Here is a 24772-nt window from a genome sequence, read left to right as displayed (position 1 = left end):
ACTGGAGCTCTATATAAGCAGACTGACTGAACCCTTCAGTTCAGTTCTATTCTGGCCTGTGAATAAATAAGAGCTGTTTGAAGAATCTCTGTGTCGTCTGATATGTTCACCCACAACTTAACAGTAAGTATTTTTTAATGTTCAATGTTTCATTATGTTTTTATATATGTTGGAAGCCGCCCAGAGTGGCCGGGCCAACTCAGTCAAATAGATGGGCTGGAAATAAAAAAAAAAAATATTATGGAATAGGACATCCCTATTTTCATAGGAGAAATGTTGGCAGGTGAGTCCAACACTGGGGGGGGGGGAATGGGGATGCATGCTTCTTTGTTTGGGGAGTGCTTCCCCCCTTCCCCCCTGTCCTGATGCTGTCCATGCTAGTCACAATGGCTGTGATGCACCTCCACTGGTCAGAGGCAGTGTGTGTTAAGTTGTGGGTGAACATATCAGATGACACAGCGATTCTTCAAACAGCTCTTGTTTATTCACAGAACTGAACTGAATTGAAGGGTTCAGCCAACCTGCTTATATAGAGCTCAACTACAAGGCAACAGTAACAACTTTCTGTAATTATCCAATCACTGAATGTCACTTTCAATTCCTTATTTGCATATGTGAACCTGAGTGAAAACTGAATCAGTATCCCCCTGCTGGCCCAGGGTGAGAACTTCAGTACATAACAGTGTGCCTCTGAATAACAATTGCTAAGGACCACAAATGGGGAGGGTGATGTTAGGCAGATCCAGGCTTTCCAGGTGCATCTGGTCGGGCACCATGAGAACAGCACACCTCTTATGTCCTTCAGCACCCCACCCCTTCTTAGGGTACATGGTCCTGAGATGATACTTGGACGGACAGAACTTCAATTAGAGGACTGCCCCCTCTCAAACATGTCCACCCTCATTCTCAGAAATATGATAAGATAGGCTGTATGGCATTTCTGCTGCCGTTTTTTTTTGGGGGGGGAACAGGGCAGATCCAGCCAAAATGAAGCACCCATTTTTAACCCACTGGGGGGGAGTTTTAAGACTGAGCATACTGGAGTCAAAGGCATGTGAAAAAACATCTTCGTTTTGTCAAGGATCATGGCCTTTGTTTTTAAAGTTTATACAGCCGCCACGAAGCACTCTTTTACACATTATGCAAAAGAGAACGATCAGCAGCACTGTTGTGAAGGCAAAATTGCAGCTTTTAGGCAGATAGATGGTTGCAAATATACCCGGGCGTTTTTTGTTTTGCTTTTTTCAGTCATTTGTGTGTCTGTGACTAACACGGAGGGAGAGGGAAATGCAAGGAGCAAAAAAAGGAAGGGGGAGACAACAATTTAGGGGTATGGTGAAGGGATAAAAATATTTAATGTAGCGGATAATAATTTAAGCTCAACAGAGAGATGGTGGAGATTATACAAGGAGATTAATCTGAAGCTCATAGTGTTTCCCCACCCATCCTCCAGAACAGAAGCTTGTGTTACAAATCTCAATGCTGTCCAAACCGTGCTGTGCAAACCGAGACACTTAAAACAGCGATCGCCAGTATCATCGAGTGTCTGTGCCAGCCTTTGCCAATGAGCTGCTCTCCGGATATTTTGGACTACATCAGCCAGCAATGTCCAGCTGTGTCATAGTTTTGTGGTTTGCTTAGTTTCAGACTTAAGTCCTACAAGCCAAATGCCAAGCTGCAACCAGGGGGCGCTCGAGGACGTGAGGCCTGCCCAGAGAAGCGAATTCCAACGCCTGGCCTAGCGGGGCTTTCCACCACAGAGACGTCGCCGCCTAGAGTAGCGCCCACTGAGACTCGGGCACGGCTAATGGCGGCTTTTCCATTCTCCACCGGAAGTTCCGGCTGCGCGGCTCCGTCGCCTTGGCAACCGGCAGCCGAGCTGGGAAAATGGCGGCCGAGGCCGCAAGGCTAAGAGAGGGAGCGGCGGGACTTGAACCCGCGCCCTTCCTGAAGCGCTACCTCGCCCGTCTTAGCGCCCTGCGGCTCGGGGGCGACGCCAGCCATGCCCCGGGAGGCGACAGCGGCCGCCGCACTGAGCTCCACCTGCTCTTCGACCAGCTCATCTCCGAGACTTGCGGGCCGGGGGGAGCGGGGCCGGGGGCGCCGAGGCCGGAGGTGAGGAGGAGGGTGTAGAGGTGGGCGGGGGCGCATGAAGGGGGGGAGCGGGGTGCAATGGGGGCGGGAGGGCGGAGAGTTCAGGACGGGAGAGCCCGGGGTTCAAATCCTCCCCGAGCCATGAACCTGGGTGGGCAACTTACGATGGGCTAATCTCTCTTCCCTCACCCTCCCTCGCAGGGTCCTCGTGAGGATACAAGATGAAGTGGGGTCGGGTTGTCAGCTCCTTGGGAGGAAAGGCCAGCTGGAAACGCATGTTCTGTTCTGAGAACCGCCCTGAGACCTCCTAGTATAGGGCGGCATATAAAGTCAATTTTAAAAATAAAAAATTAAAAATCTTGAATGTGCCTTACTTCGCAGGATGTCTGTGATCTACTTGTTCAGGCTTGCAAGCTTGTACCGCTTAATCAAGAACACCTTGTCAACAAAGTTTGCCAGCTGATTCATCACTTGCTTAACAGATTTCCGGTAAGAAAATTAATTTCTCCCACCCCGGCCTCCCCTACTTTCTGATCCAGTGTGTGAATTGAAGCTAGGTGTGCGTTCACACACATGTGCAATGTTTGTGCCCCCGTGTGGTTTTTGCTCAGCTGTTTCTGGGACCAGACAACTGAATGGTTGTTGCGCGGCAGTATTTATTGCAGTATTCCGAGTTCTGTGGAATACTGCAATAGATACTGCAGCGCAGGTTCTGCGGGACCTGACATCTTTCCGCAGGGCCTGCAAGACAGAGCTGTTCCACCAGGCCTTTGGTCAGGGTGCAGCCTGACTCCCTCCTCTGGCAATCCGCACAGAATTTTGCTTAACGGTTGCCATCAATTTGATTTTAATTAATTTTTATAACGAAATGTTTTTAGAATGTTGGATTATTTGATTGTTGTTAGCCACCCTGAGCCCGGCTTCGGCTGGGGAGGGCGGGATATAAATAAAATTTATTATTTATTATTATTATTCTCTGAAATGGGAAGGGTCCGTAGGTGACTGGTAGAGTATATGCTCCAACACCTGCAGTTATAAAGAGGATCATGAGCAGGTATTGAGAGGGGCTTCTGCCAGTTACCCTGGAGAGGTGCTGCCCGTCGGAACAAGCAGTATTGGGCTAGGTGGACTAGTCTGATCTCAGGTAGTTTCCTGAGCAAGTATAAAGTTATGGACATTGGGGCAAGAAGTCCTAACTTCATATGAATGGGGTCTGAGATTTGGGGTTCATTGGGAATAACCGTGTGAGAATGATGACTCATTATGCCGCACCTATGAAAAAGGCACCATGTTGAGGGATGGTTAGATAAATTTTTGATACCGTTCCTTTCAATACAAATCCATGATGTGACTACATTTGGGGTGCTGTGGGCAGTTCTGGTCTCCTCACCTCAAAAGGGATATTGTAGAGCTGCAAAAAGTACAGAAAAGGGCAACAAATAAGATCAAGGGGCTGGAACAACTCTCATATGAGAAAACATTTAGGACTTTTTAATTTAGGAAAAGGTAAGGTGAGATGTCATAGAGGTTTAAAACAATTTCTTTATACAATCACAGGTTATAGTTGATGAGGAGAGTCTGAAGTATCTTCTGCCTTATTTTATCTCTGCGTTGAAGCAGTGCAGCACTTGGACGCATGTTGAAATCCTGCAGGCCTTGGCAGCTTCTGTCTACAACACTGGATCTAAGTGCCAAAAGGTGGGTTGAGAACAAGGTGGAACCATTCCCCTATCAGTCATCTGGTTTCAGGAGCCTTAGCAGTTGCCAAGGGGGGTGTCTGAGGATGTCATGTTGGGGCCCCTCATCATTGTTCTATTTTTATCTTTCATGCAGCTGAGTATTAGTCTGTTTTGGCTTCAGGATATTATGAGATATTAAGCCGTTTTCATTTGAATAATAATAATAATAATTGGTTCATGTATCTAGCAGTGTGGGGACTGGTATTTTATATTTTTAGTATCTTCCGGATTTGCTGGGAGAAAATGGACTTCTGGTGCAACTCAGCAGCCCTGCTCAGACCGACTCCGAGCTTAAGAGGGCCGCAGTGCTTAGCATGGCAAATCTCTGCCTCAGGTAAGGAAAACTGCTCTGGTGGTGTCTTTTTTCTCTGTAATAGACGTTCTCGCCTGCTCTGATTTGGGCTTAACTGCTTGTTGTTGTTTTTTAGCACACCTGGGCAATCAGGTCTGGAGGAACCTTATAGAGAACTCTGCTTTCAGACTTTTCTTAGTGTCCTACAGTCTTCAAAAGGATCTGGGGTGGATGACATCACCTTTTGCATGGTAAGCAAATGTGGCCCTTTTGTCTGAGACACACTGGTAAGCAGCAACTTTCCTGATCACTTCTGGGGATGGTTTCCTCAACTGTAAAATGCAGCAATGCCCTACAGCAATGTCCCTTTTATTTAACAATAACATTCCTTTTCCCAAGCCTAATTGCTTTGGAGCAGGGTAAGAGTCTGCATGTGTGTTGAACATACATGTATGTTTGTGGTGTACTTGTGCCATTTTTGACACCACCTGCTCTGTCCATGCCTGCTTTTTGTTTTGGCTCCACCTGTTGCTGGCATATGGCTCCCAGAAGGTTGTGCATGTGGGAAAGTGGCCCTTGGGCTGAAGAAGATTCTCTGTGCCTGTCTTAAATTGTGTAACCAAACAATTAAACACCTGTGTTGTGAACAATTATCAGTAATATCCAAGGCAACACAATGACCAAGTACAACAATGCAATATCAATATAAACTCTTTATATATCTATATGGAACATTGAACAATATGAAAAACCAAATAAACAGAAATCTTATAAATCTCTGAAAGTCACAAAATGTGCACTCTTGATGGATTCTCTTGAAAACATAGAACCAAATAAACATGAGTCTTATAAGTCTCTGAAACAGATAGGTAGCCGTGTTGGTCTGCCATAGTCAAAACAAAAAAAATTCCTTCCAGTAGCACCTTAAAGACCAACTAAGTTAGTTCTTGGTATGAGCTTTCGTGTGCATGGTATGAGCTTTTCGTGTGTATCTGAAGAAGTGTGCATGCACACGAAAGCTCATACCAAGAACTAACTTAGTTGGTCTTTAAGGTGCTACTGGAAGGAATTTTTTTTGTGAAGTCTCTGAAAGTCTTTGTAGACTATGCAGGTCTCTGAAAGATATACCCACTGTTTCATAGAATTCTTCTTCAGCACAGCAGAAGGATACAGAAATGCTTCATAAACCCATCTATATGGTGAATGGAATTGTGTAACAGCAATATCAATGGAGCAGTGGTCATAAAGTTATAACTTTCTGCTGTGCCGAAGAAGAATTCTACAAAACAGTGGGTATATCCGGAATCATTGTTCACTATGTCTGTTTGCAGACCACTTCGGCAGCATCGGACATCATAAAACAAAGCTTTACAGCTTCTTTTCATCAGATAAGAATCTGACCCATTGCTTCTTTCAGAGACTTGCTTAGTCTACAAAGACTTTCAGAGACTTATAAGACTCATGTTTATTTGGTTCTATGTTTTCAAGAGAATCCATCAAGAGTGCACATTTTGTGACTTTCAGAGATTTATAAGATTTCTGTTTATTTGGTTTTTCATATTGTTCAATGTTCCGTATAGATTATATAAAGAGTTTATATTGATATTGCATTGTTGTACTTGGTCATCATGTTGTCTTAAATTGTGGTCAACCTATTGCTGAAGGAGCATATCAGCTTTGCTTGCAGTCATGTTTTGGAAAATGCTCCAGGTTCTCGGAAAGAAGTCTTTTCCTTGTCCGAAGTACAGGAAATCTCTTAACTGGAACTGGGATGACATATAATGGAATGCATATGCTCTGTTTCACAGTTATATCCCTCTCCAATGAGTTTGCTTGGAACTCATAATTAGTTGGCCAACTCCTCTTACTTTCCTGTTTTTAATGTTGCAGATCTTGCCGGTGAAACAATCTGATAACATTTTGAAATTGATTTAATGTGCAGTCCTGTATCATAGGCCCAAAGATTCTTATTTGGTCAAAGCCACATGCTGAGCTTGTGACTAAATTTGGGTGTGATGCTGTGAAATACTTTCTGGCTTTTGGGAAAGATTTGCAGATGAAATTCAATGAAATTTGATGCTTTACACTAATAGTATCATGTGCTACAACATTGTGACTTCACACAGTGCCAAGTTGATGGGCCAAGTGGCTAATGTTGTTGTTCTCTCCCCCACCCCTGGTCTTCTAGTTGTTGCAGAATGCCTTGAAAGGAATCCAGTTACTCTTAAATGGTGGGAAGATGAAGTTGACACAAACTGATCATCTGGGTTCCCTTCTTGCTGTATTAAAGGTGACTTGTTTAAAATGGAAGTCCTTTCCCCTTTGTCACAGAGGAAGGTGAACTTTCTGGCCAGGATGCTTCTCATAATCTGCACTGCAAATACTTGTCTTAGCAATAAGATCCTGCCTTTCAACCTCCTGTATTCCATTATTGCAGTCTGCTTTTGAAATTCCTTCACTTTCTAGGACTAGATTTGTGTCTTGAGTTTGGACATCATGATAAAACTGTAGTGTATCGAAGCATTTCCAAACATGGTGTTCTCTAGATCTGTTAGACTACAGTTGAGATTTTGGGAGTTTTAGTCCAGCAACATCCAAAGTACATCAGATGGGGAAGTCTGGTGTATCAGGACAGAAATGAGCCTCGTTCCCCACCCCCTCCCCCAGGTTTGAATGCTGCCCTGTCCCCTCTCCTTTATTGCAGCTGCAAGGAAGACTTGGGAAACTCTCACTTCCATTTTTTTAATTAACTGTCCTTTGTGTCACTTTAATCAGCAAACTTGTTAATCTGTGGTCATTTGAAGCAAGTCCATTTTAAACCATGGATTATTAAAGCAACGTTTCCCACAAACCATAGTTAAGATTTGCCACATTTTAGGGCTAAACTCACTAACCTAAAATGAAAGCAAAAGCTTCTGATCTCTCTATGGTTGTGCCAGAGGAGAGACAGGGAACACGTGAGCCTCTGGTGGAGGTTAGGCTAATTCCCATTAGGATAAACCATGGTTTCTTCTTCATCATCATCTTCTTCTTTTACATTTGAGTGCAGCTTATGTGGGCAGGTTCTAGCTGGGCGTTTTCAGCTGAGTTTGCATGGATAGATTTGGTTGGCATGCTTTAAAAATCCTACAAGGAATTTTAGAGTAGCAAAGCTGCGTTTTTTTAATGTATAGTGAGAAATCTGAAGTGAATTTAGGAATGTTTAGCAAAAGATTTAGGAGGGATGACACGGGAATCCAGAGACACCTTGAAGAAAGAGGAGGGTAGCTTTTGTCTGGAGCCACTAAAGTAGACCATTTCCAAAAAGAAGAAGGGACCCACTGAGCATTGATTTGCTGTCACCAAATAATGCAATTCTCATAGGGGGTGGGGTGTTGTTTCTCATTTTAGAAGTGCATGTTCCATGGGCTTCCTGGACTGAACATAGAAATGCCGGCCGTTTTATATCCAGCATTGCTTCCTCAATATGACAGCAGGTCGCCAGACAAGCAGGAGAAGTCAGACCTGAGAAATGCTAAAATGACTGGGGTAAACATATTTTTGTATTGATCTTTCATTTGTGTAGATCTACCATTTAAAAAGGGACGCAGGTGGCGCTGTGGGTTAAAGCCTCAGCGCCTAGGACTTGCCGATCGAAAGGTCGGCGGTTTGAATCCCTGCGGCGGGGTGCGCTCCCGCTGCTCGGTCCCAGCGCCTGCCAACCTAGCAGTTTGAAAGCACCTCCGGGTGCAAGTAGATAAATAGGGACCGCTTACCGGCGGGAAGGTAAACGGCGTTTCCGTGTGCGGCTCTGGCTCTGGCTCTGGCCAGAGCAGCGATGTCACGCTGGCCACGTGACCCGGAAGTGTCTCCGGACAGCGCTGGCCCCTGGCCTCTTAAGTGAGATGGGCGCACAACCCCAGAGTCTGTCAAGACTGGCCCGTACGGGCAGGGGTACCTTTACCTTTACCTTTACCATTTAAAAATAGTTCAAACGCTGCATCCACACAGACTGAGCACATTTTTAATACACTCGCTGGCCTCTGCTTCACCATGTTTTAAGGATGTCTAGGCAATGACACTTTGCGACAGAGGACAGGAAGGGCAGGGGGCCATCTATAAAACAGAATAGTAAAAATACATGCCCTGCACTCCCCTGGTTTGTATGCTTGTCTAGAATCATTAATCTCTAAATGCATGGGAGTTTACAGAATTCAGGGGAAGGAGAGGCAGGTCAATGGGTGGGATATGCTTTTGTTTCCGTACAGATGACTGTTTTAACTACAAGCTGAGTTTCAGCATGGCCTTGGAATCGGGTTTTGGCAAAGGCGGCTTGAGGGGGAGTTTGAAGGGAATAAGCAAAGAGGCTGCTTTTACCCTTTTAAGAAAGTTTTGCCTACTTTGAAAGGGGCCAGACTTTCCTCAGAAAAAGTTGTGTGATGGTTAACCACATGAGCTGTGAGCTAGAAGCCTCTGGTTCAAATAGCACCTCAGTGTACAGGGTGAGCTCAGCCAAAGCACTTTTTATTGATCACAGTGTCTCCTCTGTAACACAGGGCGTGTGTGTGTTTGTGTAGATTTAGACTGAATCTGGTAGCCAGTTATTTCTCCTTGATTCCTTGTGCATCCAAGATTAGACTGTTTAGTCAGATTGTTGCCAGATTCAAAGTGACATTGCATTTTATAATTTCCATTATGTCTGGAGTTAATAATGTTGATCTCCTCTACAGAGCCATCGGGATTTCTGGGGGAAAGTGTTAAGCTCTTTGAGCACTCAGGAAAAGCATTACCCACATACATATCAGTGATCAAATTTTGTATATGAATGACATTTCTGACAAGATGCTTTCTTGGGCATGCAGGAATAAAACCTTAAATTGTGCTGAAGAGGTTAGGGGAAGTTGTTGTACTCTGGTTGCTGATGCAGATTATTCTTGTTTTGTTATATAAAACCAAAACTCTGATTACCCCTCTCTGTGCATGATTCTCTTCTCAAACAACAGAGCAGGAAGAAAAAGCCCAAAGGGAAGCAGAAGAAGGGAAAGTTGGAGGAAGAGCTGAAAGGGCAGCCAGAAAGTGACAGAGGAGGTAAACCAGAGAAGCAGAAGTTACGTGGAGATGCACTGCAAGATTCTGATTCAGATGTCTGGAATCGAGCTTCCAGTGATACACACTCGTCATTTGGGAATGACCATGTACCTCTGAGTGCTTTGGGCTGGAAAAGAATTAGCAGCAGCGACTCGGAGTATTCTGATGCTGAAGGGGGGATGCAGAGTAAAACAAGGTTGGTGTCAGCCTACAAGGTATACTTTAAGATTATTTTTAACACTATTATTGTATGGTTTTTATCTTTTCGATGTTGTAAACCACTTTGATATCTTTTATGATTTAGCGGTATATAAATACTTTTTATAAATAAATAAATCTAATCCAGGTTTTTAAATCCATTATCTGTTCTGTGCACCTAAAAATGTATTCTCTTGTTTTGTGCAAGGTCTTTCCAAGCTAAAGTTCGTCAAGGGGCTTTAACTTGCTTCCTTTCCACTGTGAAATCAATAGAGAAGAAAGTCCTCTATGGTTACTGGTCAGCGTTTGTTCCCGATGTGCCTGGAATAGGAAGCCCACAGTCTGCATCCTTGATGACTATTGCTTTAAAAGATCCTTCTCCAAAGGTAAGAAGGTCACTGGCAGCTGTAGACTTTCACTGGCGGATTTTCATTCTTGGTTTATCCAACCTTTCCATGTCAGACTGCCTGTCCTCTTTATCCCTTGAATACCCAGCTTTGGTGCTAGCACTTGTGCCTTGTGGTAACAAAGAGGTAGGCTTTTTCACTGGTGGCTGTACTACGAGAGGCCTCATCAGTATTGGCATTCCACTGGCTCTTCCACCTGTTTGGGAAGTCCCAAGTTCAAGTCTTACCTAATCTAATTTTTTTTTAAACTATTAACACTTTATAGCAGGCTTGTTTTATTGTGTATTCTAATTGTGCATGGATTTCATAACTGATCTTGTAAACCACTTAGAAGCCATTTTGATGTGTAAGCGATCTTATTTTATTATCATCATTATTAAGTTGTAGGGAGCTGATTTATACCAAGTCAGACTCTTTATCAGTCCAGCCCAGCATTGTCTATTTTTGACCAGCCATGGCTCTCCAGGGTCTTTCCCCATTGCCTGATCTCTGTTCCTTCTAACTAGGTGATGGTAGGGATCAAACCCAGGACCATCTGTCTGTAGGGTCTTTGCCTTACCATTGAGCTATTGTCTTTCCCATGAAATGAATCCCTCCCTCTTCCAGACACGGGCCTGCGCCCTCCAAGTTCTCTCGGCCATCTTGGAAGGCTCCAAGCAGTTCCTTTCCATTGCTGAAGATGCAGTTGATCACCGGAGAGCCTTCACACCCTTCTCGGTTTCCATTGCATCCAGCATCCGAGAGCTCCACCGCTGTCTGCTGCTGGCCTTGGTGGCTGAATCCTCTTCCCAGACGCTCACCCAAATAATCAAGGTAAACCTTTGCCTGCAGGAATTCCCTTTATGTTGTCAATTCTACTAGTTTGCTCGCCAGCAGGTTTTAAAAGTAATTTTTTGCAGCATGCATTGTTTCTCTAGCAGTTGTGCAGATTCTCATAATCAGTGGCTATTAGCCATGATGGCTATGGTCTTGTTGCTAATCCATAGACAACCAGAAATAAGGATTACTAAGCCTATTACTGCTACTAGTCCTTGCCCAAGACAGTCCTTCTGTGAGTACTAATACACAAGAAGCATACATGGTGTCTGCTTTTTAAGTGACTTGCTAACACCTTCTCTTTTCCTTGCACGTTTCCAGTGCCTTGCCAATCTGGTATCGAACGCACCATACAGCCGTCTGAAGCCTGGGCTGCTGACAAGAGTATGGCACCAGATAAAGCCATACATTAGACACAAAGGTATGCGCAGGTCCCGGTTCTCCTTGGGGGTGTGGGTTTGTGCCACAGTCTTGCATGTTAATGGTCTTCTGTGTATTAAACTTCCATTCTGAGAAACTGACTGCTGCATTATGGCATGTAACCCATCGGTGTACTTGTCAGTTGCTGCCGGAAACCCTGGGGAATGGTGTCAAATATTTCTGCTTCACGAATTGGAAAGCCCCAATTTGGGTTGGCAACAGGGGGCTAGCCAGGGGGAGTCACATTTGGCCCTAGGGCTTCCAGTTGCTGATCTCTGCATTTTAAGACTTACCATGATGCCAGACTATACAATGCATACAAGGTAGTGGCCTTTACTGCAGCTGCCTCACAGGTGCTCTTTGTTTCTTTCTACTAGATGTTAACGTTCGAGTGTTAAGCCTCACACTGCTAGGAGCCATTGTATCGGCTCAGGCTCCTTTGCCGGAGGTTCGCCGCCTTTTGCAGCCTCCCAGCTCTTCAGGGCTCAGTGATGGCCGCTCTGCCATACAGCATTCAGTTACACGCTCTGACGTACCTGAATGGCGCAAAGAAGCCCCAGCAGCTCCAGGAGAGGAGCCCCTTGCTGTGGGAAAAGAACCAGCAGAGCCCTGCTGGCTCCTAAATCTCTGCATCTCTCTGGTTGTGCTGCCCAAGGAAGACAGCTACTCAGATAGCGACACCAGCTGCCTGCCAGCCACTAGCATATACGAACCCTCTCCAGTTCGGCTGGAGTCCTTGCAGGTAAGTCAATGAGGCTAGATGACCAGAATGGTAGCCTCCTTTTTCCTACAGTTAAAAGAAGGGAGTCCTCTGGCACATTGAAGACCATAGCTCAGTCGGAAAGCACATGCTAGCCCACCTGTTGATCACCTGATGTCACAGGGAAGTTGGTTGCAAGGCGCTGCCAAAATGAAGTTTTCTCCCTCTGTTTTAGCAGGCGTTTCCATTCAAAAACCCCTCCTGAATCAGGCTTCAGCCCCAACTTATGAACTGCTCAGTTGGGGGCTATTACATTATGGTGCTCTGGCTGTGCCCTTTGAGAACAGCCAATACAGGAATTATCCCTGTCTTCCTGCCCATCAGGTGACATTTTAAGTGACATCAGTTGATAAGCAGGTGGGTGTGGTTTTGGGGAAATGGCCTTGCAGACTAAATTAGACCCAGGACTAAGCTACATTAGTTTTTTTTAAAAAAAAGTTATAAATGCGTTATAACACTGTGACAATGGTGTAGAGCTAAAATTGGAACACTATGAAATTTTCCATTGTGAACTTTAAAACAGTTTTTTGCAGAGCGTTTTCAGAGTGTTTTTTATAGCTGTGTAGATGCAGATACTGACAGACCAGGATTGGCCCATGACCCAGAGGATTCCCACTGCTGGAGTCATGTAGCTGCCTATGTTTATCTGACACATGCTTTTCTCTCCATCTTTATCTATTACAGGTCCTAGCCCTACTTGTCAAGGGGTATTTCTCAGTCTCCCAGAGCTATCTGCTAGAGCTTGGTGAAGTGGCTTGTAAGTGCATGGAGGAAACAGATCCATCTATCCAGCTCCACGGGGCAAAAGTAAGAGCTTGTAGAGTTTGTCCAATGTTGGTGTTGTATGGTAAAAAAAATAGCTTCTGTCCAAACTTCTTTGGTTTCAGATAAATGCACTTTTTTGTTCATTGAGTACAGGAATTCATATATATTCAGCCTAGCTCTTTGAGCAGTTTACAAACCCATGTAATAACAAATCAAAATTTAAGAAATGGCAATAAAGACAGCAACACCAATTTATAAATAACACTGGTGTGTGTTTGTGGAGGAACCTAGCATAAGAGCAGCTAAAATCTAAAAACCTGCAAGAGGAATAATTTGGTTCAAGCATCTAAAAGTACCAGATGACTGTACTCATTGTGTTTAAGAGACCTGTAAGAACAGAAGAGCATTCTTTACCTGGCTGGTAAAACACTATTGTGTGGCTGTCAGACGAGCATCTCTGTGGAGGGCATTATACAAGTTAAATTCCATAGTTGAAAAGGCCGTCCAGTTAAGCTAACAGCAGCTTCCATATTATAACTTGAAAAACAACATTTAAAGGACACCACAACAACATATATATTGTGACTGCCTTGTCGTTTTTCCTGGAGGTTTTTTATTTTCTAAATTGGGGGGGAATGGGAATTGGTCAATAAGACAGATCAGTAAGAAAGTTACCAGGAGCCACATGATGTTTTGTTCCATATACTTGTGGATGTATTTCAGTTTATTCATTTTCCTTGTATGTGTGTTTTGTCAGCTCCTGGATGAGCTTGGTGTCGGTATAATACAGCAGCACAAGTCAGATGAGGCTGTCACTGCAGATCAACGGGTGCCTGTTGACCTGGTGTGTATAATATGCATGTGGTTGATTACATTTTTCAAGCTTTTGAAATAGTGTCTGAATGTAGATCCTTTGTTTAGCAATAAATGAATGGGTGAGGGGTCTGGAAACCACCTCTTGTAAGAAGTAGTTGGCAAGAAATTGGGTATCTTTAGCCAGGAGTAGAGACGATTAAGGGGAGACATGATATTATGCCTACTGGTTTAAGGAACAGACTTATTCTCTGTTACTCTAACCAGCAGGGTTAGAACTTAATGGATGGAAACTTACAAGGAAGCAGAATTTGGTGAAGTCTCAGTATAAGCCTCCTTACAGCTAGAACTGGAGGATTCCCTTTCACTGGATGTATGTAACAGACAGTGCCTGGACAGTCTCCTGTTAGGGATGCTCTCATTGAACCCTGCATTGACTGAGTGATCTCTTCCAGTGCTGTGATTCTATGTAGCAATTTACTGAAAGACTCCTAGGGGTTATAACTGCAACCAGGCTTTTGCTTTCCCTGTAGGTTGTAACATTCTGGACTAGAATGCTGAATGGACCCTTACTGGGTGCACTCCAAAACGCCCAACATCCAACACTTCAGACTAGCTCTTGTAATGCTCTCTCTTCCATCTTACCAGAAGCTTTCAGTGGTCTCCCGGTAAGCATGTTGCTAAGCTTTACATGTCAGTATTCCTGTGGGAATGAAAGAGGCAAAAAGTAGGTGGAGCAATGGATGTAAACGCTGCCTTGGTAAGGATGGCTGGTTTCTACCTCTCTGTCATCCAAGCAAGCAAGATGCTGCATTGTCAGGGACCAAAGACACATTCCAGCCTGGCAAAAAGTATTCAAGGAGGGTGTGATTCAAGGCTGGTGAAAGGGGTGGCCTGGGGTGAGAGGTTGTGACTGTGCGGTGGTGTGTGGCTCAGGGTGAGGTTCCCCTGGGCTCCAGGTTCTTCACCCCTGCGGGACACCAGGATACAAATCCTCCAATGTGGTTTGCCATGATGCCTTTACTGTGGCTCACTGTGACTTGGTTTAAAATCCCTTGGCAGTACCTTCAGTCTGTTAGACTTCCATATTTTCTGTTTTTTGTTTAATGTTACCATTTTAACCCTGGGCTGAAATCCTTTCAACAAAATGAGTTTGGCTGCGTGATGTTTGACTGATGACTTCTCTCCTTTTGCTGATGGGCAGGGCGACAAGCAAATCCTCTGCATCACTATTCTTCTTGGGCTCAACCACAGTGAGAATCCACTGGTGAAAGCTGCTGCCGCTCGTGCGCTTGGGGTCTACGTTGTCTTCCCATCTCTCCAGCAGGTCATAGCTTGATCTCTGTTTCCTCTGTTCCTTTTGGTTTTGCTCTGCATCTTGTTATGAAATGAGAACAGTGTTGTTGTTAAGTCTAGCCTTGTAAATAAGCCCCCAAAACTTACTAGTGGGGGGGAATTGTGGGTTTTTTTTTTGCTCTTCTGCTTTTTCCATACAGATGAAACCTAACTTTGAGCTACTAGACTCAGGGTCACCAAGTGAAATCCAAGGCAGGCAAGATGTAATTCTTCACTCAACATAAGAATAATAATTTATATAGGAGCATAGCAAAAGCCCTGCTGGATCAGGCAAGTGGCCCATCTAGTCCAACAACAGCAGCTTAAAAAGAGCACACTGGATCAGGCCAATGACCTGTCTAGGTCAGCATCCTGTTCTCACATTAGCCAACCAGATGCCTATTCGGAATCTGACAAGCAGGACCTAAGCACAGTAGATCTCCCTGCCTGGGATTCCCAGCAATTGGTATTCAGGGCCATAGGGTTTCTGACAGTAAAAGATAGATTTTAGATAGGCAACTTCAGGGATGAGAAGAGGGCTGATTCCCCTTTAAAGCTGTCAGAACAAGAGACCAGTACCACATCTTATGACAGTGAGTTCCATGAGAGGATGAGGTCTGCTAGTGTGTTCAGTCTCTCACTTTGCTGTGGCATTGGCAAGTGTAGTCCTCTGTCCTATTTTAAATCAGTCTTCAGCGTTTTAATTTACAAAACGTTAAACATGTGCTGTGGGTCATTTAAATTGTATCACTTACAAAATGCATACACAGTGGTACCTTGGTTCTCGAACTTAATCTATTCCAGGAGTCCATTTGACTCCCGAAACCATTCGAAAAGGCACAGCTTCCGATTGGCTGCAGGAGCTTCCTGTACTCAAGCAGAAGCCATGTCGGATGTTCGGCTTCCGAAAAACGTTCACAAACCAGAGCACTTACTTCTGGTTTTGGGAGCCTATTTGTTTTGGCAACTAAGCCCTTCGAGAACCAAGGTACGACTGTACACTAACCCTTACAACTGCAAATTTCATACACTTCATAAGGTTTTATGGTTCTTTTTCACTGCCATGAAAATGTTTAAATGCATTCATGTCCGTGTTGAATTTCTGACTTGCATAGAAAATGAAAGGGGTCCAAAAGCCCTCAAAATCTTCTGTTTTTTCACCACCACCACCACACACAAATGCAAATTCTGTCACTTTTGCCACGAAGGGCAGATTGCAAGTCTTAATTAAGCCACCTGTAAAATCACTGCTATATTTGCACCAATGTCTTCAGCCTCTTCAAATTTTGAACCTTTTTGCTCTTAGCTTCTTTCAACATGGGACTGAAGCAAGTATACAGGTCTAGCTACTTGGGTCCTGGACAAATGTCCCCCTTCTCCAGTGGGTGGGACATGGATATTATAAATTTCTCCTGTATATAACTGAGTATAACTACTCACTTGACAATCCTTTGGGCTCTCAAAGCACAGCTTGAGATCAGCATTTCTGTTCAAACCTCACGTCTATGTTTGCAAGTCCTTTAGTAAGCAGGCTGCTCTTTCAGAGAGCACTGCTAAGCTAAACACCCAAACAGCTGAAGCTAAAAAGAGAGTGTGTGTGGCTTTTTTTTTCTTTAAATGAATAATAGTAATGGCAAAGAAAGGAGAAGACAAATGGAGCGTGACACTGAAGAGCAGATTAGAGTTGTAAGGTCACTGGGGAGTACTGAGAAGCAATTAATTTAATGATAGGTTGTGATTAGTGAAAGGATAAGATTAGCGGTTTGGGGTAATTGCACTTGATTTCAAGTAGCTGGAGCACCAATTAGATGAAAATGTACTCAGAGGCCCTTGTATTATCAGGAGACCAGTGAAGTTTGGGCACCTCATACAACCAGTCAGTAATTAACAGTCAATCAAGGTGACGGGGTATATTGGATAAAATGTAATACAGTGTCGGTAATATGTAGAGGAAGGCCAACTCTGCATTTAGTGATGCACCGGATAGTCATAGGCAACCAGGAATTCCGTACAGGCAACCACTCCATTCTTCTTCCTCCAACCTGCTGCTAAGAGGCCAGTAGCCTGTGATTCCTTGCCTACCAAGGAGCAGGGGGCTTACTTTCCTTCATGGCCAACATGGAAATTCAGGCAATTAGCCTCTTAGCAGCCTGTTAAAGTTTGCAGGCTAGTAACTTCTGCAGGCTTCTTTACAAATCTGAAGGAAGGTTGGCTTTTGAAAAGCTTAAATCACTAGGACAACTTTGCCACAGGAGTAGTGACCATGCCAAGAGGAATAAAATGAACTCCATATCCAAAGTCAGCATAACTCCCACTTGCTGGGGATAAACAGGGGAAAGATATTGCCTTCCTGCCCTTGTAGGCTTCTTGAAAACAGGTAGCCGACAGCTGTTTTGAGACAGAATGTTGGTGGACTACAACACCCATCATCCCTTACCATTAACATGCTATCTGAAGCGTATGGGTGTTTTAGACATCCGTAGGGCTACAGCTTCACTGCTGGCTTATTTGCTCTTCAGTTTTCTTCTTCTGTCCCCATTTCCTGTCCTTTCTCATGGTCCATACTCTGTTCAGTTCTCTCTAATTGCGCCATCCCTCTCATGGGTAACCATAAGAGCAGCTTGGCCAGTTGTAGGTAAAAGCAGAGTAAGAATGCTCAGCCAGTGACAACCAGCAGGAGAATTTAAGAAGAGCCTGGTGGATCAAGCCAGTGGTCTATCTAGTCCAGGATCCTGTTCTCCCCAGATGCCTATAGGGATCCTTTCTGCCTGTGGTTTCCAGCCACTAGCATTCAGGAGCCTACTGCCTCTGACAGTCGAGGCAGAACTTAGTCATTGTGGCTTGTAGCCATTGATAGCCTTCCCCGAATTTAGCCAATTCTCTTTTAAAGCTATCTAAGTTGGTGGCCATCACTGCCTGGTGTGGAAGCAAATTCTTTCTGCTTCCTTTTGTCTGTCCTGTATCTTCCAGCATTCTTCTTTTAACGGATGCCCCTGAATTCTTGTGTTAGGAGACAGGGAGACCTTTTTGTTGTTATTACTCACTTTCTCCACACCACTCTTAATTTTATATACTCATGTTGCCTCCTGCTTACCTTTTTTCTAAACTAAAAAGCTGCAAATGTATCTAGACACCCTTGTGTGGTAGCTGAGCTAGAACCTCCTACAAAAATCCCTTGCTGGGTTGTGATATATAAAATCAGCCAAGCAGGGTTCCTGGTGAAGAGGGTGAAATCAAGTGGACCAAAAAAAATGGTCAATATCTATCCTTAGGATGTGATGTTCGTTGCGGACACAGCCAACGCAATCCTGGATTCCCTCTGTGACAGTTCTCCAAACGTCCGTGCCAAAGCAGCTTGGTCCTTGGGCAACCTGACAGACACTCTGATCATCAACATGTATGTAGCAAACTCCTTTGGGACCTTTTTTTTTTTAACATCTTATTAAATCATTATTTAAATGACATTTGGAAAAACAGCAACTGAACCCCATAAAATTAAAATTTAAAAGAAACAAGTGTTCGGGAAAGGGGGAAGGTTCTATTCAGTGCCAAAAAGATAACACCTCGGGGGGGGGGGAGTTCTAAAGCTGATGGGTCACCACAGAAAAGGCCCTGTCCTCTCCCTTTAGTGGTTTGACCCAGATACCAACCTTTAAGATGGGTTTTGGTACACAAGTCTATTTGTGTGTTGTTTCCCCAGTGGCATTTAAAATTCTACTACCTGCCTATACCAGACCCTGGTTTTTGATACTGCTGTTTTGTCCTAATGAGATTGTGTGTGTGTGTTTGCAGGAATTGGGCAGGTAGTCCATAATGAATCTGATTTTGGGACTTCAATTTATATCACTCATTTCTTATTTTTTAAAAAAGCAGTAAGTGGAAGTATGTAGAAGAACAATCAATAGATTCCTAATTTAATTGTGGATTCCCTTCCCACAATTTGAAATGGCCAGTCCAAGGGCTGTTTTGTCTGATGCAAACTTAACAAGTTTCATCTTTTACTCAGGTGGGCAATATGTGTGCATTTCTTGCAGCAGTTCTAATTATGATCTCTCCTCTTTTGATCCCCCCCCTTCCTGTTTTGGGAATGCAGGGAGTTGTTGGGACAAAGTTTCCAGGATGAATTCTCAGACCTGCTGCTTCTGAAAATGCTGCGGTCGGCAACTGATGCGTCAAAGGACAAAGACAAGGCAAGTAAATTGTATTTGGTGGTGCTGTGGACTTGTGTGTAGCTCTTGGATTCAGACACCCTTGAAATACTGGGAGTGCCAAGAGTTCCAGAGTTGGTGGCCAAAATGTGTTTCGTTATTTAGACGCATTGAGGTATCCACTTAACCATTCAGCAGGACCAGAACAGGAGTGCATTGGAATGACCAGGGCGTTCATAGAGGGCAGTGATGTCACTCTGGCTGGCTGAAGTGGTGAGACTTTGCAGTTGAAAGCAGGACCTGTAGTTGTCGTCCCACATAGACTAAGTGCTGGAGTGTTTTGGGAAATGCAGTACATTTTCCTCAAGATGTTTCCTGCCTCCAGCTTGGATTTTGCATTGTTGGAGAGGCAAGCAACTATGATTGTAAGCAAGCTCCAAACTGGTTCTTTTCAGGGGAATGTGAAGTCTGGTACTGCACTTCTTTGCAGTTCTGCACATGACCTCTTGCCACAAGGGGGCAGGTTTTGTGGCTTCTTTATTTCCCATCTTTCCAGCTTTTGTGGCACCTGAAATACAAATTTACTGTGACATAAGCTTTTATGAGTTTAAAATTCACTTCATCAGAGCTAAAGTCAACTTCGTCTGTTCTTCGGTGCTTAGATGTTTTTGTTGTTTGAGCAGTATACGAGTCTTGTCAAATAAACAAACTGGCTTGTAATTCACAAAGTTTATGCCGTAATAAATTTGTTAGTGTTTAAACTTATTTTTATTTATCAAAATTTATATACTGCTTGATTGTTACAGAAAAAAGAGGTTTACAAAAATAAATGCTATGTGACTTCTTCTTTTGCTGCAGCAGACTGACGTGGCTGTCCCTCTGAAACGTTTATCTCCTCTCTTAGCAACATTATGGAGTAGTTTCACTTGAGAGTGGTTGTTCTGAAAAGTTCTGGGGCCGAATTGCAATTTGAACCTGGTTCAATATGTGCACTCCTCAGTTTAAGGAACATAGATTGAAGCTGCTTCCCAGACTTTGCATGATTCACCAGATCGAGTGTGGAACTATTATTTCTACTCCAGCTCATAGGTACTTGGCGTGGCTTTGCAAACACATATAATAAAGCAAAGCTCTTTAAAATGCACACAAAAGTAAATTAAAAGTAGCAATCTAAAACACAATACAAATACCAGCAGTAGTTGGGTGTGAAAACCTGTTTTTAACTCACAATGAAAAGAAGCCACAGAGGGAGCTGGATAGATTTTCGAATGGAGGGTATTCCATACCTACAGCGCTACCACCAAGAAGGTCCTGTTTCTGATGCTCAGTCACCTAAAGGCCCAAGACAGTGACACAAAAGGCAAAGCCAGTCATCTTACAGCCTGGGTGAATCTGTGACTGAAGGCAGTGGCAGCCAGCATTTTGTTGCACATACCAGAATTTCAAAATCTCTCTTCCAGGTGAAAAGCAATGCTGTCCGCGCCCTTGGAAACCTCCTTCATTTTCTGCAGCCGTCACAGATTGCTAATCCCAGGTTCAGCCAACCCATTGAGGAATCCGTACATGCCTTGATCTCTACAGTGCAGAGTGAAAACAGAATGAAAGTCTGCTGGAACGCCTGCTACGCACTTGGGAACGTCTTCAAAAATCCTGCCTTGCCGCTGGGTGAGTGCAAAACAATGGTTCGATGTTTCTGTGCCTCGTTTGTCTTGTATGTTACTGATCCCAAATGGATGTGCAAAATGAGACCTAGGATCATGTGTCCTTTGAGTGGATATTGGCAAAGATTTCCTTTCTTGTCTCTTCAAGGCACCTGGTCTACAGATCACAGGCAGTATGGTGTAAGAATCCACGGAAACCCCTGTTGTATTATACTGAGGGTGGCACTTATACTCAATGGCACACTGCCTCTGAAATTCCATTTATTCATTGCATTTTTATTTTACTTAAGTGTTTCAAAACCACTTAATATTCTGAGAATCTCTTAAGCCATGTACACTACGTACAATATGAAAACATACATTAAAATAAAATAAAAAACTTTTTATAAACCCAATGAAGGCAAATAAATCAGATGTTCAGGAGATTTGTACAAATAAATCGGGGGCCTGGTCTTATAGGCCAGAGAAAGCCCCAGCAAAAATGGTAAAGTCTTCACAAGACATCTGAAGCAACTGGCAATTGCTGCTTCACATATGGCAGAAAGTAAGGGCATTCCACAGTACAGGGGCAGTAACAGATAATGTCTTGTTTTCAGGTCACCACCGTATGATATTCTGTAGCGTGCAGTGCCGCCATGAGTAGAATTTCTCCCTGGTGATATAAGTTGGTATCTTCAATCTTTTCAGACCCAGGACCCATTTTTAACCCCCAAATGCATTTTGGGACCCATTCCAACCTTTTACCATATTTTTGTGTTGTGGTAGTGCTCCTGTCATAACCCACGTTGGATCAGGCCACAAGCTACTAGTGGGTTCTGACCCACCAGTTGAAGACTGGTGATCTAAGTGAACATGGGCAGGTGGTCTTTCAGGTAATCTGGTCTTGAGTTGTTCAGGCCTTTATATGTTAACAACAGGACCTTGAACATGGCCTAGTAGCTGATTGGCAGCCAGCACAGCTGTCATTTATATAGCAACAATAGCTAGACATTTATTACAGCAATTCTACATTCTGTGAGTAAAAAAAGCCCCCAAAACAGCCCACCTGTCTCTTAGATTTTTGGCAGATTGTGGCCGAGAAGCACCTTATCCAGTCTCCTGACCCTTGCTTTTCCCTGGTTCTTTTAGGAGAAGCCCTTTGGACCGCCCAAGCCTATAACGCCCTTACCTCTGTTGTCAAGTCCTGCAAGAATTTCAAAGTCCGCATCAAATCAGCCGCGGCCCTCTCAGTGCCAGCCGAAAGGAAGTGCTATGGGACCCCTGAGCAGTTCTCCCAGATCTGGAGTGCGTTGGTCGTGGCCTTGCAGAGAAGTGAGGAAGCCCAAGACTTCCTGGAGTTCAAGTACAGCGCCAGCCTGCGGACACAGCTCTGCCACGCTCTGCTTCATTTGCTGAGCCTGGCAGACGAGACGGACCTGCCGGCCATCGAAAAAGCAGTGGCTGAGCATGGAGAAGTAATTGGATCGTACATTTTGCAGTATTTGAAATCTGGAGTTTCCGAAGAGGAAGTGGGGATAGGTGAGAGTTTTCCCGAAAGGAGCAAATTCCTGGAAAGGGCTGTTGAGCATGTGCGGAGTATCGAGGAGCTGTTGGAAGGATGCCCGAAGAAAAGGGGGACAGTAGCTTATCTAGAAGACATATTGGAAGCCCACAACAGTGCCACAGGACTCTCGGAAGCTTAAAGGAATGTGGCCTAAGCAGAGGGCATCTTCTCGGGTGCCACAAAAGACAGCTTTGCTGTTGTCAGTATAAAACTGCCTTGAGCCTTCCTGTAGGAGGCTTAGACATGGCTGCCTTGGTCCCTCAGAAGCAGGAGCAGCACACAGCAAGTAAAATCAAGCCCCTTTCTGTAGATGAGTCAGTGCACTTTGACATGGATGGGGCAGGCTTTCAGGTTCCTAAGAACTCTTTCCCCAAGTGGGGAGCGTGATAGTGGAAGATACAGGCATTAAAGGAAAGGGAAGAGATAGTGGAGTGTTCAGTACTGTCAGCGAAAAGGGGAGTTAAATGCCAGACACAAATTCAGACCAAATAGAAAGAACCTGGTAAGAAAGATTCTCAGTCGCCAACTCTGTTCTGATGAAAAATAAATGGGTCATGTGCTTAATAATAATAAATCACTAATAAACTTTTCCCTTCCTATATGCAGTCACCTTATTTATTGGATTTTAGTGGCTCTAAATTATTGGTTGGTCAGAAAACCTGGGTTGCCAGGCAACTAATAAATTTAATCAGAAAGTTCTAGATAATTAAAATAATTAAATGAACAAAAACAACCCTTCCTCCTCTCCAAATATGAGGATTCAGAAACCGAGGGAAAGGGGGCCTTCCTCTACGTTTCCATATTTGTCACATGACCTGTTTGGCTACCGTCATATAGTTTGGCTACCGTCATATAGTTTGGCTACCGTCATATATAGTGCTATTTTTCTAGAAAAAGAGGTGCCGGAAATCAACCTGAACGCCTCCCTTGTTTTCTTATAATGGCAATAGCACCCACCTGAAAAGTGCCGGAACTGAGTTCTAGCTGACAAAAAGGCCTGGTCATATGACAAATGTTTATGTCCTTGGTGTTAAGGGACCGAGGGAAGAAAGTATCCCATTTTCAGAATTTTATAATAATCAGGGTGGATAAACTATGACTCTGTTCAGACATCACACCTAACCTCTATTGTGGTTTTAACCTTCTGTAAATTATCGTAATTTTTTAAGTGACGATTTTATTGTTTTACAGTATCTCTTTTGTACACCCCTTTGAGATTTTATCTACAGTCAAGTGGTTTATAAATTTTATGAAGTAAAACAAACAAGCCAACCATGGTTTGGGAAACTTAACCGTGGTTTGGAACGAATTGACATACCATATTTATGACTGTTCCTTCATCTCCCAAACCTCCTGTACAGTGGTACCTTGGGTTACATACGCTTCAGGTTACATACGCTTCAGGTTACAGACTCCGCTAACCCAGAAATATTACCTCGGTTTAAGAACTTTGCTTCAGGATGAGAACAGAAATCGTGCTGTGGCAGCGCAGCGGTAGCAGGAGGCCCCATTAGCTAAAGTGGTGCTTCAGGTTAAGAACAGTTTCAGGTTAAGAACAAAATTAAGTTCTTAACCCGAGGTACCACTGTACTATGGAGATGGGAGTAAATTTAAGAAACTGCAGCTATTCGACTGTCTGTTGAATATTTTCAAAGTTTCAACCATAGTTTGTATATTATACTAGACTTGGCACAATCTCTGGTTGCGTGTGATGCCTGATCTGAGCTAAAATATATCCAATTCTAGATTTTTCTCTCTCCCTCCTCCCTTCCCCCCTCCCTTTTTCGGTAGGAGTACCATAATTTATATATTGCTGATTTGGACTTAAGGTGACTTTGTGTGATTTCCATTTTGGCAGAATGCATTCTTTGTTATCTTACAGTTTTGCCTAACTTCTGTTTTGTGCTGTGACTAAAGCAGATCTGTCCGGGCAAACAGCCTAACGAGGCAACCACCCAACCCAGTTCCCAACATCTAAGCCTGAAGAAAAGTCCTATGACTCAATAGTTTGCCTCTTAAAAAAAATAAATCTGGTTTCTCCAAATAAAAGTATTGTCTCTCTTGCTCTGTCTCTTAACTTGAAAAAGTGTTGCCAAGTCAGTGAACCAGCTTCCGTTTATCGTTAGGAGTGCACGATGGGTTCGCTTACTTTGAAAAGGGGGTGGTTTGCGGGTCAGACACAAAACACTGGGGGGGAAATATTCAGGACCTTGAACAAGTTTGTAAAGTCACTGGCTCTTGTCAGATGTACAAACAACTTGAATGTAAACAGAAAGAACAGGAAGTACTAGAGAGGAATCAAACTTGTTGATCTGCTGCACTAGAAACAGATTTTATGAATATGGAGGGTTCATATTTAATGGCAAATAAATAAAAAAATAAAACACGAGTTTCAGAGATAACGGGAAAATCTATTTAAATATGTTTAAATAGTCAGGAGTGAAATACAGTTGGCAAACTCTGAGGAGTTTGCCAACGTTTATAACAGTTTGTATGGTTCCTGTTTGCCTCCCCCCGCCAAGACAAGATTTTTTGGGATACTGTGTAAATATCTCAGCACAGGGAGGTGAGCAGGAACATTCTTGAGCACTGCATAACCACAAAGGAGATTTTGGAAACGATTAAGCATCTTAAATCAGGCAAGGCTCCTAGCCTAGATGGTTATACGGCTTCCTTTTTCAGAATCTTTAAGGGTGTGCTGCTCCCACAACTAG

The 24772-nt window shown here is 43.8% G+C and overlaps 1 protein-coding gene across 1 annotated transcript; it reads left to right on the top strand.

Moving 5' to 3' along the window:
- The first annotated feature begins 1850 nt into the window (after nucleotides 1-1850).
- HEATR6 (HEAT repeat containing 6) lies at nucleotides 1851-22657 on the top strand. Its single transcript, XM_079955426.1, has 20 exons — nucleotides 1851-2115; nucleotides 2476-2583; nucleotides 3652-3792; nucleotides 4052-4167; nucleotides 4262-4376; nucleotides 6314-6415; nucleotides 7516-7653; nucleotides 9108-9388; nucleotides 9599-9776; nucleotides 10404-10610; nucleotides 10935-11034; nucleotides 11411-11775; nucleotides 12478-12600; nucleotides 13316-13402; nucleotides 13905-14039; nucleotides 14576-14698; nucleotides 17979-18103; nucleotides 18800-18896; nucleotides 20315-20519; nucleotides 21644-22657. The coding sequence occupies exons 1-20, from the start codon at nucleotides 1888-1890 to the stop codon at nucleotides 22195-22197; spliced, it is 3528 nt and encodes a 1175-aa protein (XP_079811552.1). The 5' UTR covers nucleotides 1851-1887; the 3' UTR covers nucleotides 22198-22657.
- Nucleotides 22658-24772: the final 2115 nt, after the last annotated feature.

The sequence above is a fragment of the Podarcis cretensis genome (assembly GCF_951804945.1).
Source record: "Podarcis cretensis genome assembly, chromosome: 15".
Lineage (NCBI taxonomy): Eukaryota > Metazoa > Chordata > Lepidosauria > Squamata > Lacertidae > Podarcis > Podarcis cretensis.
This window is presented reverse-complemented; position numbering and strand designations above follow the sequence as displayed.